The sequence below is a fragment of the Venturia canescens genome, chromosome 2 (assembly GCF_019457755.1).
Source record: "Venturia canescens isolate UGA chromosome 2, ASM1945775v1, whole genome shotgun sequence".
Classification (NCBI taxonomy): domain Eukaryota; kingdom Metazoa; phylum Arthropoda; class Insecta; order Hymenoptera; family Ichneumonidae; genus Venturia; species Venturia canescens.
Window position 1 is genome coordinate 26770057 of NC_057422.1, and position 18889 is coordinate 26788945.

At 35.5% G+C, this 18889-nt stretch overlaps 1 protein-coding gene across 5 annotated transcripts; it reads right to left on the reverse strand.

Moving 5' to 3' along the window:
• Positions 1–220: 220 nt before the first annotated feature.
• Positions 221–16743, reverse strand: LOC122405944 (cGMP-specific 3',5'-cyclic phosphodiesterase-like). 5 transcript variants are annotated; one of them, XM_043411033.1, is made up of 14 exons: positions 16350–16711; positions 14298–14835; positions 13672–13819; positions 12786–13150; positions 11868–12098; positions 5685–6042; positions 5327–5496; positions 5013–5235; positions 4725–4799; positions 4602–4640; positions 4198–4482; positions 3693–4069; positions 3091–3527; positions 221–2966 (listed from the first exon to the last, which is right to left on the reverse strand). In XM_043411033.1, the coding sequence occupies exons 3-14, from the start codon at positions 13723–13725 to the stop codon at positions 2308–2310; spliced, it is 3273 nt and encodes a 1090-aa protein (XP_043266968.1). In that variant the 5' UTR covers positions 13726–13819; positions 14298–14835; positions 16350–16711; the 3' UTR covers positions 221–2307. The 5 variants fall into 5 exon arrangements, with proteins under 5 accessions (XP_043266968.1, XP_043266967.1, XP_043266966.1 ...); XM_043411032.1 differs by having other exon boundaries at positions 13961–14835; XM_043411031.1 differs by lacking the exon at positions 16350–16711 and adding an exon at positions 16729–16743 and having other exon boundaries at positions 13672–14835.
• Positions 16744–18889: the final 2146 nt, after the last annotated feature.

Here is an 18889-nt window from a genome sequence, read left to right on the forward strand (position 1 = left end):
TTATGTGAGAAAAATGAACTTATACTAATCAATTGGACTACGATCATCATAAGTACCACAAATTGTACATTTTAAATTTTTTTCTAATATTAATAATAAAAAGACCTTGAGTCAACAATGAATGACTGAAAAAAGGCTCAAACACGAAAAATAAGTTGTTGGTGCATGATCTGGAAGGAGAATTGGGAATTTTTTGACAGGAAAAAAAACTTGGATAATATTCTAAGAAAATATTAACATTTATTACGAAGTGATTATTAATTATTGATCGTAAGAAAAAGAGATTTTTTTCACAACAATTATCTCGCCAATAAAATCATTTGAAATGGTTTTTTTCTCATCATTGAAATGGTGTTCATCCCTGAATGAGATTTTTCTTTTATCGTTACCCAGAAAAAAGTACTACATCGTGTTTGTTGATTTGTATTTTCTCTCATGTCAGTTACTTATATCAAAAGACTAGAAATTGTTGCATAATTTTTTCAGCTGCCGTTTTCTTGTGGTGCTCTGCGCCGGTTCAACCACACAATGGTCAGTCCTTTTTTCTGTTTGTCCTCCGAAAGATCGAGACTGTTATTCATTGATTGTGAGTTTTCTCATTAAACTTTTCTCTAAAAACAATATTCAATATGCGAGTGCAACAAATTTCAATAATTGAATTTCTCGCTCAGACGTAAGTATGAAAACATATTGATTTTTCGAATTAAAAATGTATCACTTCCTCGTGCAGTAGAAATCGATAGAAACTTCACAACAAGAGGAGTCAATTGTGAAACCGACTAAAATTTTGCCATTTTATATTTCGCTTTGATAGGCAAGCCCGATTTTCAGAGTCCGATTCAATTCGTTAATATTTTCCTCTGCTTTCGATACACTTTTAAAACATTTGTGACGATCCAGTGGTACTAGATTTCCTCGAGCTACTTGCCATATCATTAAATATAAACTTCTTTACACTCTATTCAAAACAAGCAACAAAGGCTCAGTTTTTTCCAAAGAGTCCCAAACTAACTTCAGAACGACTCATAGTGTAAGTTGCTCGTTATCCAAAAAACTTGAACTTAAAAATTTTGAGTATTTCAAATGTCACATTTTTTTCTATAGCATTCAATGATTCTCTGATAATGCAATAGAAACTTTTCGAAAAATCAGTTCTCGATACAATTCCTGATAGATAGTGACCCTTCAACGCTTTCGAATAATTGATAATACTTGAGATATTTTATAAACTTAAGCAGAAAAATAGTTCCATGGAGGTGTTCATCCCACTTTCGTAATTTTTTTTTTTCGCTTCAGCCTTTTAAAATTTTCTCTGGAACGACAGCGGTTACGTAACTAAGCCACCGGGATGTGGTTTCAAAAAAACTCTTCCGTCGCACTCGTATTATTCTGAGTTTTAAAACGAGAAACAAAAATTTAATCGAGGTTCATTCCTCTATTGGAAAAAAATTACCCAGTTGAAAACTTTGTGGAAGTTAAAAAAAATGCACAACGAATTTTCTACAAAAATTGTTTACAGGATGCTGTTTACATTAGCTTCATAGATCACCTGAAAATTGGACGCCATTTTTTACTAATGTGCGATCTCAATAATTTATCACGATATCGTCTTCAATCGACTACGATTGCATTTTCAAAGCCATGAAATACAAAAAAAAAAAGTATTTATCAGTTGGGCAAGAATCGTGTCGCTGCACTTTACCTCACACTCATTTTAAATGATTTTCAAACATTTCATTAATTTGACCATTAATCTCTTATATTTCGTTATCCGTTTATACTTCTTCGCTTATGCGGTTCTTGAAGCCACAATGAGTCGGGCTTTAGTGACGCATTTTAATAGTTGAATCGCCATTGTTGTGTGACTATTTCTACTCATGTTTGTTTGTTTTACACTCATACCTACGGCCTATGAATTCAATCATCTTGAATAATTTGTACGAAATGCAAGCCTTTTATATTCCCGTTTTGCGGACCTGATAGCAGCGATCTCCCTGTGAACAAACAGTTGACAATGTTTTTCAATCCCGTCTCTCGCATAAGTCGCTACACAGTCAAGTAGGGAAAAGGCCAGAAATAATAGTTTTGTCTTATTTTTTATGCAACGGAATCTGGCATTGAAACCCAACAGATCCGAATGGATTCGGAGGTGGTCGCAATTGCTATTTTTGGTTCGTGCTTGATCATGTAATCTTCCACTTCACTTTACAGAAGTGTATGATTCGATGTGTCGCGCTCAATGAGCCCAAGCTCTGATTTTCCTAGTCACTCAGGTATGCTCTCCAAATTACTGGACGAGGTTAAACGTCATATGAGTAAACATAGCTTGTTACGACTTTTTCGTTCGGGCAAGAGAACTTTAGCTTTTCCAGTATCTTCGGAGCTCGAACGCGCGTACAATGATCGACTCAAACGATGCCTGACACCTTTGCCCAACGATCTGCCGCCTTTTCTCAATGATGCGAATCGGCCGAGCGCCGTTTTAGGACACTCCGAAGTTCTTGCGACACCAGAAACATCTTTTTTTTCGTTTTGAGTACAGTTCAACGTTGTCACGGTGAATTCAATGTCTTTTGGCTCGTAGGAGATAAATTCTTCAACCGGTTCCTCGATCGTATCCCGATCAATCCATGTTAATCCCATTTCAACCTTTTCAGCGAGGTCTTGCCAATTTTTACGATTTTCCGTGGTTCCCTCATACAACGGTAATATCCAGGGGAAAGTTTCCGATAATACTTTGTAGAGGGGCATGCAAATTACGTCGATGAAGCCGACTTGCATCTGTGGTAGTTCATCTCTTCTTTCCCGATCCATCATCGCCACAGGTTGCTGATTAAGTTGCAATTTTTCAAGATCACCTTGATCGAAAAACTCATCGGCTACAAGTTTAGCCACTCGATGCTGAATTTCCCAAGGTTTCGCTATTGCACTGACGTCACAAGCTGTCATCATCATTCCGCACAGTACTAGAAACAAAGGAAAAAAACGAAAAAAAAGTGTAAGAATCATGAATTCTCGTATCCCGTTTCATTGCTCTTAATTCGCGTCCGAATGGAATCAATAAGAAAGTCAATTTGAAACGAAACTCACAATCCTTTTTCTCCTCACTCTGCCAATCGAATTCTCCTTCATCGATCAATTCCATGAAACGATTTTTCTTTTTGAAATAGACCGCAAGATCGGTTGATAGAATAGCGTTCTCCACAACGCGCATCACCTTTCTATAATCCTCCATCGAGAGGGTTTGAAAGATATTATTACTGTCTGAATTGAGTATCATGACGCATTGATCGAAGTGATGATGCTCCATTGTACTCGTCGAATAAAGTATCGCTAAGGGAGATTCAGTTTTCGTCTGAAATGCGTTGTTTGTGCCACGATGATCAAGGTCGTGACACAGACACGCTACAAGAAGACCCAGTATCTCAAGATCCGTCATGAACTGTTCCATTTTTCCAGTTTTCAACATTGCGAACATTGTTTGAGCAACGTTTAACGCGTGTCTCCAGTTGTGATACTTGACCGGTCTGGAAGTATTGAATTGTCGTTATCGTATTTTATTGAATTTCGCGAGGACACAGTGACCGCAAAATTCTCTGGTTCATTTGATGATAAAATGCCTGGCGGCTTATTGCAATCGCGCCAACTTATTAAAATGACGGAAATCCCTTTTAACTTTGCCTACAACTCACCTGTAATTTTTCTTCACGCTCAAAATCCATCTACAAAGCACATCGTACGGTATATGAAATCTTTGTATGAGATCGCATTGTTTAAACATTCGTACAGTAGCTCGACAGGTGTCATCGTCGCTGAGATCGAAATCAATGAATTTAAAACTGTACAAATTGTACTTATCAGCGGACGGTATAGTGTCACTGGTGAGTTTGAAAGCGTCGTCGTTGCTCGCTGTGGCGTGATAACTCAGGCACTCAAGCGCGACTTTTTGTTTAGCCATGAGTTTGCATGCGGACTCGTACATTTGGGTGTTGTGAATACCAAGACCGCAAAATATAGCAAAGGCCTCGAATATCGAGACGTCCGAGTCGGCAAAAGCGCTTCCATTGTCCTGTAAATTATTAACAAATATATACAAATAAAGAAACAACATTCCAAAATAAAAGATATCTCGATTGTTTCTTCTGTTTATTGTTTTGCAAAAGATTTCTCTCTCGTTATTTTCGTACCGCGACGGACCTTGTTGATGAGCTGTGCCACACCGATAACGCTTCTCTGACCATTCACGATTGGCATACAAAGAATACTCTTGATCGGTTCTTTTTCCGTATCCCAGACTTCTTTCTTTAGCCAGGTTTCAACATCTCCGATATTCAAAATTTGGCCGGTTGTTGCCACGTATCGAGCTATTTTGCCTAACGGAGTCGATAAGTCGCTCAACGTTGGCCTGTAAATTCTCGCTTCTTGCGTACCGTTCTCCATTTCAAAAACCATTGTGAATTTTGCATTCGCGTCCAAGTTCGTCTGCAATAACATTTCGAAAAAAACCTTACGAAGAGTTTTGAGGACTCGTTTTGAGGACCATAAAATAATAGAAAAACTAGTAGGTCGGTCGATCTTTAGTTTGAAAAATTGGTGCTCACATGACGCTGAAAAATATCCTCCATGTCGATATTATTACTCTGAAATATTCACGTTTAAGAATATTATAAATCCTTATATTTTGTTACGAACTTAAAGGTTAATTTAGAGAGCGAACGACTAACTTCTCTTCTGGAAAGTGGTTTCCGGTCTTCTTGAATGGATCGTCCAGGACGTTCTACAATTTTCTCCAAATGTCCCTGGAATTCAAATGTGAAATCGGGTAAGTTTTTTGTTGTTCAGGAAAGGTTGAGCCTACACAGTTTAAGTGTAATACAAGATGAATTAAACGAAATAAAGTCGAATCTCGAGCCAGGGTGTTTAGACTCAGTTTGAGATCGTGACTTTTCGTTTGAACAGTGAAAGTTATAAAATACAATAATGTCGTGAAAAAAAGTAATATCTAGGCTTACCGCTTCGCCGCAATCCAAATCCAATAAATAAACTGCGCATCTCTCGCACTTGAGCAACTCCTTCGCTTCTGTCATAATTTTGGTAACAAGACATTCAAGATTATTTTGTTCCTCGAATATGCTCCTCGCAAGATTCAACAATATTTGATTTCTCCGATATTCCTGAACCGAGAGCTCGAACAATTGAGCATTTTGTATACCGATACCACAAAACGTAAGATACCTTTGAGTAAGAAATTGCGATCAAAGTTAATTATTATCTTGAAACACAAATAAGAACCTGATCATTACAATATTGAAAAAAAAATCGATACCTCTGAAACACCTCGACATCACGATCCGTAAATTCATTGCTACCGTTCGTTTTGTTGATTATTTGCGCTACACCGATGACATCACCTTCGTAATTACAAATCGGCATCGAGAGTATGAGTATAGTTTTGTAGCCAGTCCGCATATCAATCGCACTGTTAAATCTTGGATCCTAAAAACATCGGGAGGAAGCGAAAACTGATAAAATGAGATGGAAAAAATTTTGAAAAAAGTTTATTTATTAATGAATGGAATGAGGAAGTGTTATTCATTGCCCATTTATCTTTATAGAATAAAAAGCGATGTATTTTCAAAGTTATTTTGGTCAAGGCGAAACCATAGAATTCTCAAATCACGAACCTTGTAGGCGTCCTTGATATTAATGATTTCTTTGGTTTGCGCGACGTAACCAGCGATCCCGACACCAAAGGGTATTTTGATTTCTTCGTTTTTGGCACGTTGTAAAGCGACCGAAAGTTCGGTATCTTGAGTAACGTCGAACAATTTAGCGACTAGGTAACGATCCTCTAGAGGACCTTTTGCGAGAAAGAGACTACCGCGATCAGCATGAGTCAAGATGCCTACGTTTACGAGAATTTTGTGACACAAAACGTTGATATCAAGCTCATTCGCCACATCGCGAATCAATTCCATAAAAAGTTCACCCTCGTCGAGCTGATCCAATTCTTCTCGACGTCCAACCCATGAAATCGATGGCCTTACCATCGAAAAGATAAATAGTCTTTAAAACTTCCGTCTTTTGAGTTCATAGAATTTTGCTGCGATTGAATTAGAGTACAGAGAGTACGTATCGCCGATTATTAAAAAATAACCATAGGGGAGAGTAACCAAAGCGGAACACTCCCCCGAAAAATTAGAACAGTTTTTTCTCTATTGGAAATCCGCAAAATTTCGTTATCCAGTTGAAAACATGCTTCAAAAACTCAAAATTGGAGGAAATTTTTTTTTTAATTGAATTTTTTTTTCGTTTAATAAATTGAATTATCAGCTAAGATAAGCCGTGAAATAGTTATCATCATTGAAAATATGGATATTTCCAACATATGTGATATTTATACAATTTTATCTCATTTACGATAACTTCATGGTATTCTTAGAGGAATGTGAGACAAGACACCATAAGCAGTTAAGCTAGTCGGTTTACATACGTTCTGTCAACTATTGCTGTATTAAAAAATTTATTTTTTACACGTATTTCTCATATTCTATAAAAAAAAAATACTTATGGGGCAAAGTGGACTCTCCCTTGAAAAAAAGGCTCTTTCGATGATTTTGATTAATTTTCTCAGATTTGTGGTGAAATTAAATGGAATTTTTAATTGTTTGAAAAAAATGTTGAAAATTAAAATTTGCAAATTGGTTCCTCAAGATAGTCAAGATGCACGGTGCTCAAGATTCACGATGCTCAAAGCAAACTAAATGACGAGCCATCAGAAAAAATAGTTTGCAACTTTCAATTTTCATCGTTTTTCTATTTACATTGAAATTAAATAATTCCGACAACTTTGCTGGAAAGTATAGAAGAAGTACAGACTTATACACAATATCTTACAAAATTTCCAAAAATTAAAGCGGTCGGACGATTTTTTGAAAAACTCATATTTTCGTAACATTCAAAATGTCATAAAATTTGAACCGCTCAACCGATATTGCCCAAATTCAATACCAACCTTCCTATTATGATAGTCTATTTATAAAAAAAAAAATTATTAATAAATCTCTAAATTTTCGAAAGTTAGAGCGTCAACACCCTTTTTATGAAAATTTCAAAACGTCGTAGGATTCGTAATTTTTTACAAATTTTAACAAAATTATCAGAGAATGAGGAAATTGTACAGATTAACATCTGTGCGAAACGGTAGCCCTCTATCTCAAACCGTTTACGAGTTACAAGTGTTGCAGTGCTATAGCGCGCGCGCACACACATCAGGACATTTTTTCTAGATATGATTTTCCGATGTTTTGGGATATTTTGAGCATATTGACATTGAAAACTGGAAAAAAAAAATTTCATTATTACATAGCTTCCTCTATGAGGAAGCAAAATGGGACAAAAGTGGCCTTTTCTTTGTGGGAAAAAATTTTTGTGTCCACTTTGCCCCATTTTTTTTTACTTATTATGAATATTATTCTCGATGTTCTATTTCAACCGAACTTGGTTGAAATTTATGAAATGAAATTGATTAATGGAAGAAAAATAAACACACTGTGCTCATCATATTCATTTGCATCTGAAACGTGAAAAAAAATCTTATGAATAAAATAATTCAGATTTAAATTTGAGCCAGAATCAATCCACGACTGAATTCTTCGATGGAGATCGAAATAGAATCAGCTCATTCGAAAACTTGAACAGCATTTTCAGTGAAAAGTCAAAAGACATTTTCGTATCCCAACCGTAAGCAATGTCGTGCCTTGGAAGCTACGTCGGCGGGGAAAAACTGAAATTCTAATGAGTTCGTAAGTTCATGGCGATATGACGAGTTCGCCATATCGTTAAGAGGAACAACTGTTATTGTTTTATTGAATACATATTATATTCATTTTTCATGGTGTTATCAAAAAAGCAAAGGAGTTATGATTTTTCTCACTTTCAGATGTGTATCTTTAAAAAATAAGAGTACCATGAAGTTATCGAAATATCACACATTTTGGAAATATCCATATTCTCAACGATCATAACTATTTCACAGCTTAGCTGATAATTCAATTTATTGATTTAAAAAAAAATTCAATTTTCCATAACAAATTTTTTTTCTCCCAATTTTGAGTTTTTAAAGCATGTTTTCAATTGAATAACGAAATTTTGCAGATTTCCAATGGAGAAAAAAATGTTCTGAATTTTCGGGGGAGTGTTCCGCTTTGCCCGCCTGGTCTGCTTTGCCGTACTCTCTCCTATATAAACCATATATATTCTTGTTATTGTTTTTCTTCGTCTTTATATTCTCGTATAAATACACCTACACAATAAAAAAAAACTAGTTGATTCGCCTATAGGATTTGTTGAATCAAATCATTATCTGCCTTGCTTCACAGCTCAATATCCTCTTGATTTAACTTTCTTAAACGTTTCAACAATTAAAGGAGTTTCGGTACAAAATTCTAAATATTAAGAAATTGATCAAATTTGGTGATTATGTTCTTCAACATCAAGTACAAAAACACAAATTTTTTCAAAATTTTCTTCTATTTAGTTATCGAGTAATTACGGATTAACAGAGATTTCTTATGCCCGGAATGTATACCTATATATACGAAAACGCCATGCTTATACACGTGAAGTTTAGTGATCAATTACTCGATAACTGTGTAGAAGAAAAATCTTAAAAAATTTGTATTGTCAAATTTGCCACTAAAGAATATGTTCACCAAATTTTATAAAATTCTGAATTTTTTGAAATTTTTTATGTTTTTAGCATGGTATAGCATGGCAACATTGTATCGCCTGTACCGAAACTCCTTAACAAACGTGCAATTAAATCGCAAAAAATATTGATACTACTATTCGTATAAAAAATGAAATCTTATTATCGCTCCGAAACATTTTCTCGGGTATGCGATCCCGGTTGGGTATAAAAATTCATGGTCCTTCGCTTGAATAGCGGAAACAGTCCGTGATCAGGAAGAATAATACACCTAATTTGATTCCAGCAATTCGTATATGAGAAACGTTCGAGGTTTTAAATACGCCGCGCGTAGTCGTCAGAACGAGATGCTACACTCGTATAAACATTATGGTGATAAAAAAATCGATATTTTTGTTTTCTCGGAGCTCCAACGGAAATTGTTTATACATTACATAAATGTAATTTTGTCAAAATTTCAGATTATTTAAAATTTTTTAATAGTGCTGCAGCCACTTTTCGACTTTTCCTGTTTTATCTCAACAATCGCGAAGCGAAATTTTTTTTGCTCTCATACCAGAAGGTGTTCCATGAAATATTGCCTCGAATTGATATAATAAATATTAATGCTGCACGTAAATTAAATGGAATTTTTTTTCAATCGATTTAGCTGTTCGAATCAAATAAGAAGAATGAGGTATCGGTTTCCAAAATGATTTCAAGCGCGATATTTCGGTTTTTTATTTTTTACTTGTTATTTGATTCTTTTGACATTTAAAAAAATAGATACAGATTAGTTTTTTTTAAAGATAATGTTTTTTAAAGATTTGTGAAATTTTTTTCGAATTGTTCTGTATTTTTTTTACAATTAAAAAAAAATTTTTTTTTTAAGTTTTTTTTATGGATGGAATTATCAGCAAACGAGGGACTAACAATGTCCCAACCTTTTTTTCCTCCGGGTTATCTTTTAAAGTGTCAAAAATATATATTTTTAAACACGAAAACTTAATAGGGCATCGTACAAAAATGATTACATGCCAAATAATGCTGTGTTTTGCCGAAAACAAATTCGCTATTTCAAAATCTGATATTTCACCCCAGAAGACGTTATAATCTAGTTTCACTATTTGTTATAAAAATTGGTAAAATATTTTGACTGAATACTGTCTGAAAATAAATGCAGGCTAATGAGTGCAAAATTGCATGCAAATATTTTTCATCAAACTTCCAAAATCGGTCGCGTAATAAAAAAAATATAACAATGTAAATATAAAAAAAAATAATAACAAATTAACAAGATCGAAATAGGTTCATTGTACAAAATTGCCATCCTGTAGAAATCCAAATTGCGAAAAAACAAAAATTTTTATGATTTCGCATTCATTAACCTACATTTATTTAAAACCAATCGCTTGAGAAACGTAAAAATGTTTATTATAACGTCATTTTGAAAAAAAAACTATGTTTGAGCAAGATACTTTCGTCTCTTTTTTTTAGAAACACGACTAAAATGGTTATTGGTAGCCACAGGTTTTTTGATCTCACGATTTATAGCTAAATACACAGAAAAAATGCTGCAAAAAATTAAAATTTGCAAATTGCTTCCTCAAGATGGTCAAGATGCACGATGCTCAAAGCTTACTCTATGAGGTGCTTATATTTTTCATTTTGGCTTCCTCATAGAGGAAGCTTCGAGCATCTTGCATCTTGACCATCTTGAGGAAGCAATTTGCAAATTTTAATTGGCAGCATTTTTTGTATACAAGGAATTAATGCATTTTCTCTACCTTCTTTTACGAACTTTAATTTATCTCTTTGTTTAAATTTAAAAAAAAAGAAACTAAATGACGAGCCATCAAAAAAAACAGTTTGCAACTTTCAATTTTCATCGTTTTTCTATTTACATTGAAATTCAAGAAAATTCCGACAACTTTTCTGGAAAGTATAGAGGAAGTACAGACTTATACACAATATCTTACAAAATTTCCAAAAATTGAAGCGGTCGTACGATTTTTTGAAAAACTCATATTTTCGTAGCATTCAAAATGTCATAAAATTTGAACCGCTCAACCGATATTGCCCAAATTCAACACCAACCTTCCTATTATGATAGTCTATTTATAAAAAAAAAATTATTAATAAATCTTTAAATTTTCGAAAGTTAGAGCGTCGACACCCTTTTTATGAAAATTTCAAAACGTCATCAGACTGGTAATTTTTTTACAAATTCTGACAAAATTATCAGAGAATGAAGAGCTTGTATAGATTAACATCTGTGCAAAACGGTAGCCCTGTATCTCAAACCGTTTCCGAGTTAGAAGCGTTTGAATTTTGCAGTGCCATAACACACACACACACACACACACACACACACACACACACACACACACACACACACATTTTTTCTAGATATCATTTTTCGATGTTTTGGAAAATTTTGAGCACATTGACATTGAAAACTAGAAAAAAAAGTTTTCATCATCACAAAGCTTCCTCGATGAGGAAGCAAAATGAAATAAATCATGCGAGGCAGCCTTTAAAATTTTTTGAGAATGACAAAATTTTATAATATTCATGATTTTATGGAATATTAACACTTTCTGTTATAAGAGCAAAAAGAACGCTTCGTGATTTTTCAGAAAAAAATAGGAAAATATCGAAAAAGTGGCTTGAGAACTATCTAAAAGTTTTTTTTTTTAATGAGAAATTTTGGTAAAATTATGTTTTCCTGATGTACTAACGATTTCCATCGGAGCTCCGAGAAAACAATAATATCGATTTTTTTAAATTACTCTAATAAACATACTCAAACAGCATTATGTATATAATTCAAATAAGTTTGTTTAGTCAAGGCAAATGGAAATTTTCATCATTCGACTCAAACTATAGTATTGCTTCCATTAGATTTTAATAGATTTTTTTTTTGTGTAACAGTTAATATGTTCTTGATGATACTCTATCAAAGATATCTATATTTTCAACATTGATAAAAACAGCTTTTGATATAACAAAATAAAAGAATATTATATTTGTGCTACCGAGATATGCCTAACTCGGATTTTCTGCTGGCACCATTTTTGTCCAAATGTCAAGTGGCAAGTGGAGAAAGCCGCGTTTACATAAAATGAAAAAATAAAGCAGAAAAGAAAAAGCGCTATCATGACCTTTAGAAATTTACCTGGTCGGGCTTTTGCTTCTTTTTATCGGCGAACTCGATGCCAACCACGATTGAAACAAGTCGGACGTGACGCTATTGCGTTTGCTCCTTACAAGGACACTCTCCTCATGACGTAAACTGAGGCTCGTCGACTTTGGCAGAACATTCGAAGTCTCGAGCCTTCTTCTGAGCTCGGTACTCGCTTTATTACGGAGCCATGCCTCGACGATCGCCGGATTCGCTTCGAGATACCTTCCAATGCAACATACTACTTTTTCAACTTTTGTCAGAGTAGAGAGCAAAAGCGAGTTCGAAGGAAGGACTCTCGGCTCCCCGCACGTATTTCTCATGAATTTAACTTTCAATTTGAATACTTTGCTCAAGTATACGTACGTATATATTACGTCGCATACTCGCGATTGCTACGTCACATAACCAAGTTTGACTGAGCACTCCGTGCCCCTAACGCTATAGAAGATTTAATACAGTGCGCTAGATTGTATGAAAGGCATCTTAAGAAGTAATTAGATTGGACGGAAATTAATTTGGGGGAACTTTAACTATGGACAGTTACTTTCGCATCCTTATAAACTAGATGTTGCTACTTCCTCCTTTATTCTCAACACTTTATTCTAACCTTTAGTCTCATGTATTATTCTTTGTATCCAGTTTGATGGGTGGAGAAATCATAGAAAGGTTTTCAATGTCATTTTATGACTTTGGCTCAAGTTGACCCGAATCTCAATCTTGAAATATCCATTCGTTGACTTTTTCTAACGTTTCTAACATGTTCTTTTTTATTTCGTACATCACGGGAACAAAATTCTGAAACTTCTACTTGATACTTTATGTCACGGATATCCTTAATCATAGCTCAAAATTATTCGACTCCCCATTCAATTTCTGTATGGAAAGGAAAATAAATAATCAATTACTCACTTTCCAACGCGATCCATCGTAAGACCATCGTCTTCCTCAACCTCGTGAATCGTATCCTGGCAAGAGATTCTTTTACTCCTAGTAAGTTTTAAAGTTTCACCACCTTCTCTAGTGCCATCAGTCTTCGCGCTCGTGCTTAGATTTACTTTTGATTCGGTCTGCTCATCGTTTTCGCTCTCTGTACTTTTTTGGCGTTCGTCCGGCAGATGACTTTTCCGTTCCTCGAAATCTCGAATGATTAGTGGCTCGGCTGTGGACGATTTTAAAAGAGTCGCTTTTTGTTCCGGTGAATCGGTTGATCCAGTTGGCATCATTGAGATCTTCATACTGGCTTCGTAATTCTCAAAATCATTGTTGTGGTTTATCTATTTCCATGGGAATTCAGAGTTATTAAACTGATATTTACCCTTTGAAAACAAAACAAAACAAAGTATAATGAGTTTACTGTACAGCAAGATCATTTTTGTCTGTATGTATTTAGTAGAAAAGCAGTTAGTTCTTAAAACAATTTTAGCAGACATCGAATCATGTAATTTCTCATTCGATGTAAATGAATTTACATTTCATACGAATAACCGCTTCTTATCAATATTGATCGTATTGAAATTTTAATTGAATGCGTATAGAGAGAAAAAATTAAATTCGTTGATATTTCGACGATAATGCCCACGCGATACCGTTTGATTAACTCTGAAACTAATTCGATTCTTGCAATTAGTATCAACGTCTGTTAAATCAAAGTACATGCCCGTTTGTACCTCGCATCGTATTTAATCGAACGGAACAAAATGAATAATGAAAGGGTATCGGTATTAAATGAGTATGATCAAATAATGGAACATTGGATAAAACGTTTTCTTTCCATTCTTATTTCATCGATGTTCACCTCTTCGTGATCTTCCCCCGTTTGTTCCTCGTCCACTTCCTCTTCGGCCTCCATATTACCGGTTCATCGAGTCCGCTCGTAGTTGCGATCTTATCAATGCTAACCAAAGCACGTCTTCCAACGATCCCAATCTACGAGTTCCTGGATACTGCAAATCATCATCCGTAGTATCGTCAGCAAAAAAGAATAAAGATTTGAATTCGTCCATCAATGATATACGAATAATCCCATCAAATATCGAAATCATCTATTGATATCGAGACGAATTTATACACATAGAATACTCCACTTATACTGAAATTCATCGAGATCTATTCGCTTTCATTCTGGTGATTGAAGTTGAAGAAAAAAGAGCCGTTTACAGATGAATAAAAGCTCAAAAGTTTTTGCCCAATTAGTATTGGTTGTCGATCTCGTTTGACGCAAAATTGACGCGTCTCGACTCGGTAATTATGTCGATCGATGGATCTTGATCCTCATCGCCGCACACTTAGAGAAATCTCTCACAATTTCTCGTCAATATTTGAATAATGTTAGTAAAGTTGAACGGGAGCATTTATCACGTGGTTAATCCTAGTCCACGTTTCCCTCCGAGAATATCAGTCACTTCGACTACAAAGACTTACGAGCATAGTGCACCGGTGGATTACGGGAGCAGCCATATGCGCGATCATCGTCGTACACTCGTCAATCTATCAATTTCAATCGCTTCCGGTCTGTTTCGTGACCAACCTCGTCTCTTCGCGAACTTTACCGCCGGCTCTACGGATCATTCGGCCTATTGACCGAGAGAGGGGCAGGGGGGGGGGGGCGAAGGGCGAGAGGAGAGAACGATCGTGACAGATTTTAAGATCCTGCGGAGTACAAGAGTTGGTCGTCGCTAGATATCTTCAAGTGACTCATGAATTCTCTCTTGTCTTGCCCAATCGCCATACACCACTTTCCTCGTTCTTTGGTATCCTCTTCTAAGTGCAATCATCTGACAACATATTATTCTATACATTAATGCATACACCATATAGGTACATATGAATCCTTTGCTCATCCAACTTTAATTTTGAAGGATTTTTCCTTTCTTCCTCTCTTTCTTTCACTGATAAATCATTCGATATTTATTCAAATCGAATAGTGGCTAATTTACTCCTTGGTGATGTTCAATTATAACTGAAAATGAACAAGTCCACGATTAAAATCATCAAAAAATAATTGTAATTACTTTTCTGTCGGAAATGTCTTTGAAAGTAGTATTTTAACAAAGTTAAAATCCTATGGATTTTTCCCACTTTACCACACTCATCCGAACGACAAAGATTACGAACATAATTTTTCAAATGATAAGATTATGACCTCGTAGCGGAATAAAATAATCGTACGAGATAAGTATTATAATCAAAAATATAAAAAATCTCTCATGAAGGAGTACAGAAGAAGAAAAAAAATATGCAGTGTTCTTCATAAAAGTGCGCGGTTACGGATAGATCGATTTTTTTTCTCATTTATCGCTAAACCGATGCGCAATCGAGTTTCTTCTTCATTATCTCAATATGATATTTCTCCGTTCCCCAGGAGAAATCATAGCGTGTCGTTGGTGATGATTGAACAATTTCATCGTACATCTCGTTAAAAGACGACACGATCTCTACGTATATACACATTCTGGTGCTATACATATACACTCATTTATACGAATGTACGTATATACGGACAGACGGAACGATGATAATAAACGTCTCGACTGAATGCTGGTGCTCGACGGTACTTCACCTGACCGCGATTCTAGTCTACCCGGCGGAAAATATTCAACAAGATGAAATTTCATTATATGTGCTGTGATCCGCGTTTTTTCATTATCTCCTTCCAAAACGATCCACACTATTTGACATTTTATCCGTATTCTAATAGATTTACGACTCGTTATACAATCTCTGCACAAAATAACATTTGTCATACCGTATAAAAATAATATTTCGCGGTATAACGATCTTAGCTCTGGTGGGAATTTGGACCACATGATGTGTACTTTTCTTTAAACCGATGCATTCATAATATTTCTTAAATGTTAAAAAAAGGCTGATTTTTTATTTGCACTAAAGACTTTTGACTCGATATTATTTATGTAATAACAACTCATAAAAATTTGACAGTTCGACACTTCCTCTGAGCTACTGAACATTTCAAAGTCTCACGTGATTCATGCTTATTCGCGTCAACGGATAGTGATGAATTTGAATATCGGTTACGAAGCTTTTCCTTCAATATTTTATGTAGCTTTATTTATATTTATATTTATGTAGGCAGCGGAGTGAAGAAGTATTTTTAAAGGTATAGCCGAAATTTCGTTTCAACTGTTTTTAATCCATCCGTTTTTCATAAAAATATGGATCACGCTGTTACGATACAGGTTTTCATACCAGTATACTAATAATATTCTAACGCCAAAACGTGATTATTTTTTTGTTGAATATTTTGAAGCTTAGAAGCGATGAAATTTATGAAAAAGGTTACATAGAAAATGTGTGGATCAGAACACCATTAATAAGTTCAGTGATTACAACAACAATAAAACGATTAATAAATTCGAGAGGTTATATACAGTAGGATTCTATCAATAAATTTCCGACACTGCTACGCGCGTTACGCACAATATTTTATTACGGCGTCTTATCTAATAATCTTACTTGAGTTATTTTCCTAGAAACTTCTTCATACCGCTATTTTGACGCAATGAAAATTCACTGTTACACTGTCATTACTTTAATCTATCCTGGGGAGAATAATCACTGGAAGAACGTCGGAGCAGCAAGGAAATAAGAAATAAATGATTTTCTATGATTTGGTGAAGTACCGAAGAAAAAAGTGTCAGTCGCATGTAAAAAGATAAGCCGAATGTGGTATATCCGTGGAAATCACGATCACGATTTCAACGTCACGATGAAGTGTGCAAGGTTTTTCACCTTGATGGAATCACGATAAAAGATAACGATCATGTATGAAGTATAATGTGACTCGATTGGAATGAAAAGTTTGGGAGAAAAAGGTATATATTATTTTCAGTACGAGAAGGACGGTGTATAGAGTCCTGTTTGGGCGTGCACCGGTCGGAAGCACCGAGCTTACTGAAGCCAGGCTCCGATGGGAAACCTCAACGAACGCGCGAGCAGCAAACCGAGTAGGAAGTGTGCGTATACTTGTGTATGTAAAAATCCATGAGGGAGAGGGATAGATAAGCGATCGAGTAAGTGAAAGCGCGTGGGCGAGATGGAGCGCGAGAGAGAGGGAGGAAGGGAGAACGTGTGTTTCTCGAACACTGGACAGCAAAGTGAAAGAGCTTTCGTGTAAGTTGGTTGGCAATAACGTCGGTGTGGAGGTTCACAAGGTGAGACGGATTCGTTCATGTATGTAAGTTTGTACGAGTGCGCGTGAACTTGGTTGGTTGGTTGTACGTCGGTTGTTCTGTCGGTTGGTAGGGTAAAAGATCGATACGGCGCTGCTTCGCTGCTGCTCCGCTCCACTGCTGGTGCTCCGAGTATACGGTCCCGGACGCAGCATCCCCCTCAGACCAAAGGCAAAATTTTTATCAACGGGGTGGAGGAGAAATATACGAGTTTCGGAGATGGGTGGTTAACTCCGGTGCGCTCGCGTATCGGGAGCGTGAATTTTTTGCCAGCGTAAAATACGAATTTCGCCAAATTCTATTCGACCCGTTGAAATCGTAAAGCGCCATGGAATTTTCCATAATTTCTCATTCCTCCTTACCCGTGGGCTTTTGTTCAGGATGACTTCTTCCAGCAGATGCCACTAAAATATATGTTTTTCGATTTTTTATTTTGCTGTATCCATTAACCCGGCAACGAATTTTTTTGCTCATCATTCCAATCAGAGAAGCCGGAATATCATTCGAAAAAGTACAGAACCTGGTGTAGATTCTTTTGCTCCATTTTACAAAGACAAAAAATTGAATACGATTTTGAGTTCACTTTTTTCGCTCAATCGAAGAAATTCTCGAAGGATGCTGGAAAATTGGAGACCGATGACTCTTATAGTAGTTTTTTTAGTCGTATTTGTGCCATTTTGCCACGATATTTTTTTAACGGTAGTGCTCCAAAAATCATCAGTTCCCACCCAAAAATGAAACTGTGATAAACGAAACTGTGAAAAATGAAACTGTCTGTCGAAGAATATTTAGTAATCGCGCTTTGCCAATGAAGTTTTCCATTTAAATAACATGGAAATTTTTCTTCACTACTACCCTATTGCGATTTGCCATGCTGCAATAATTTCCAAGCGGCTTTTCATAGCAGAGTACATGCTCTACAAAAAGTCCATTGAATCAAGTCCGTAAATTGAAAAATTTTCCAGATTCCATCGGTTGAAATCAATTTTACATGAAAATTTGTATTTAAGTAGCTCAATCGCTTGAACTATTGATTATACAGGAAACATTCAAATGCCAATAACTTTGTAGAAAAATAGATATTTTAAAAAACAAGTTCTATGAGAGAAACTCGTGGAGTCACTCCATTCAGAAATATGGGGGATTACAATTACAACTTTCTCTCATATAGAACTTGTTTTTTAGAATATCTATTTTTGGCATTTGAGTGTTTCCTGTATAATCAATAGTTCAAGCGGTTGAGCCATTTAAATACAAATTTTCATGTAAAATTGATTTCAATCGATGGAATCTGGAAAATTTTTCAAATTACGGACTTGATTCAATGGACTTTTTGTAGAGCATGTACTTTGCTATGAAGAGCCGCTTGGAAATTATTGCACGACGGCAAATCGCAATAGGCTAATAGAAATAGTGAAAGAAAAAATTCCATGTTATTTAAATGGAAAACTTCATGGCAAAGCGCGACCTCTAAATATTCTTCGACAGAGCCCTCCTTTATTACAGTTTTATTTTTGGGGGCAAACTGAAGATTTTTGGGGCGCCACCTTTAAAAAAAATATCGCCACGAAATGATACATCCTGATCTATATACTATGAAACACCAAAAATTCTATAACTTTTGATGTTCTTCGATGTGACTTACTGTTCTTCTGGAATGCTCTATTAAAATTAATTTCACTAGTATACTCTCTGGAATGATAAAAATTGACACGAGTCCCAACCGTTTACTTCCCCCATCAAAATAATAGAGACGAGAAGTTGAAAAGGGTTGAAATGGTTTATTTTGTACTTTTTTTCGCCGAGTCTTTTATTCTGTTTACA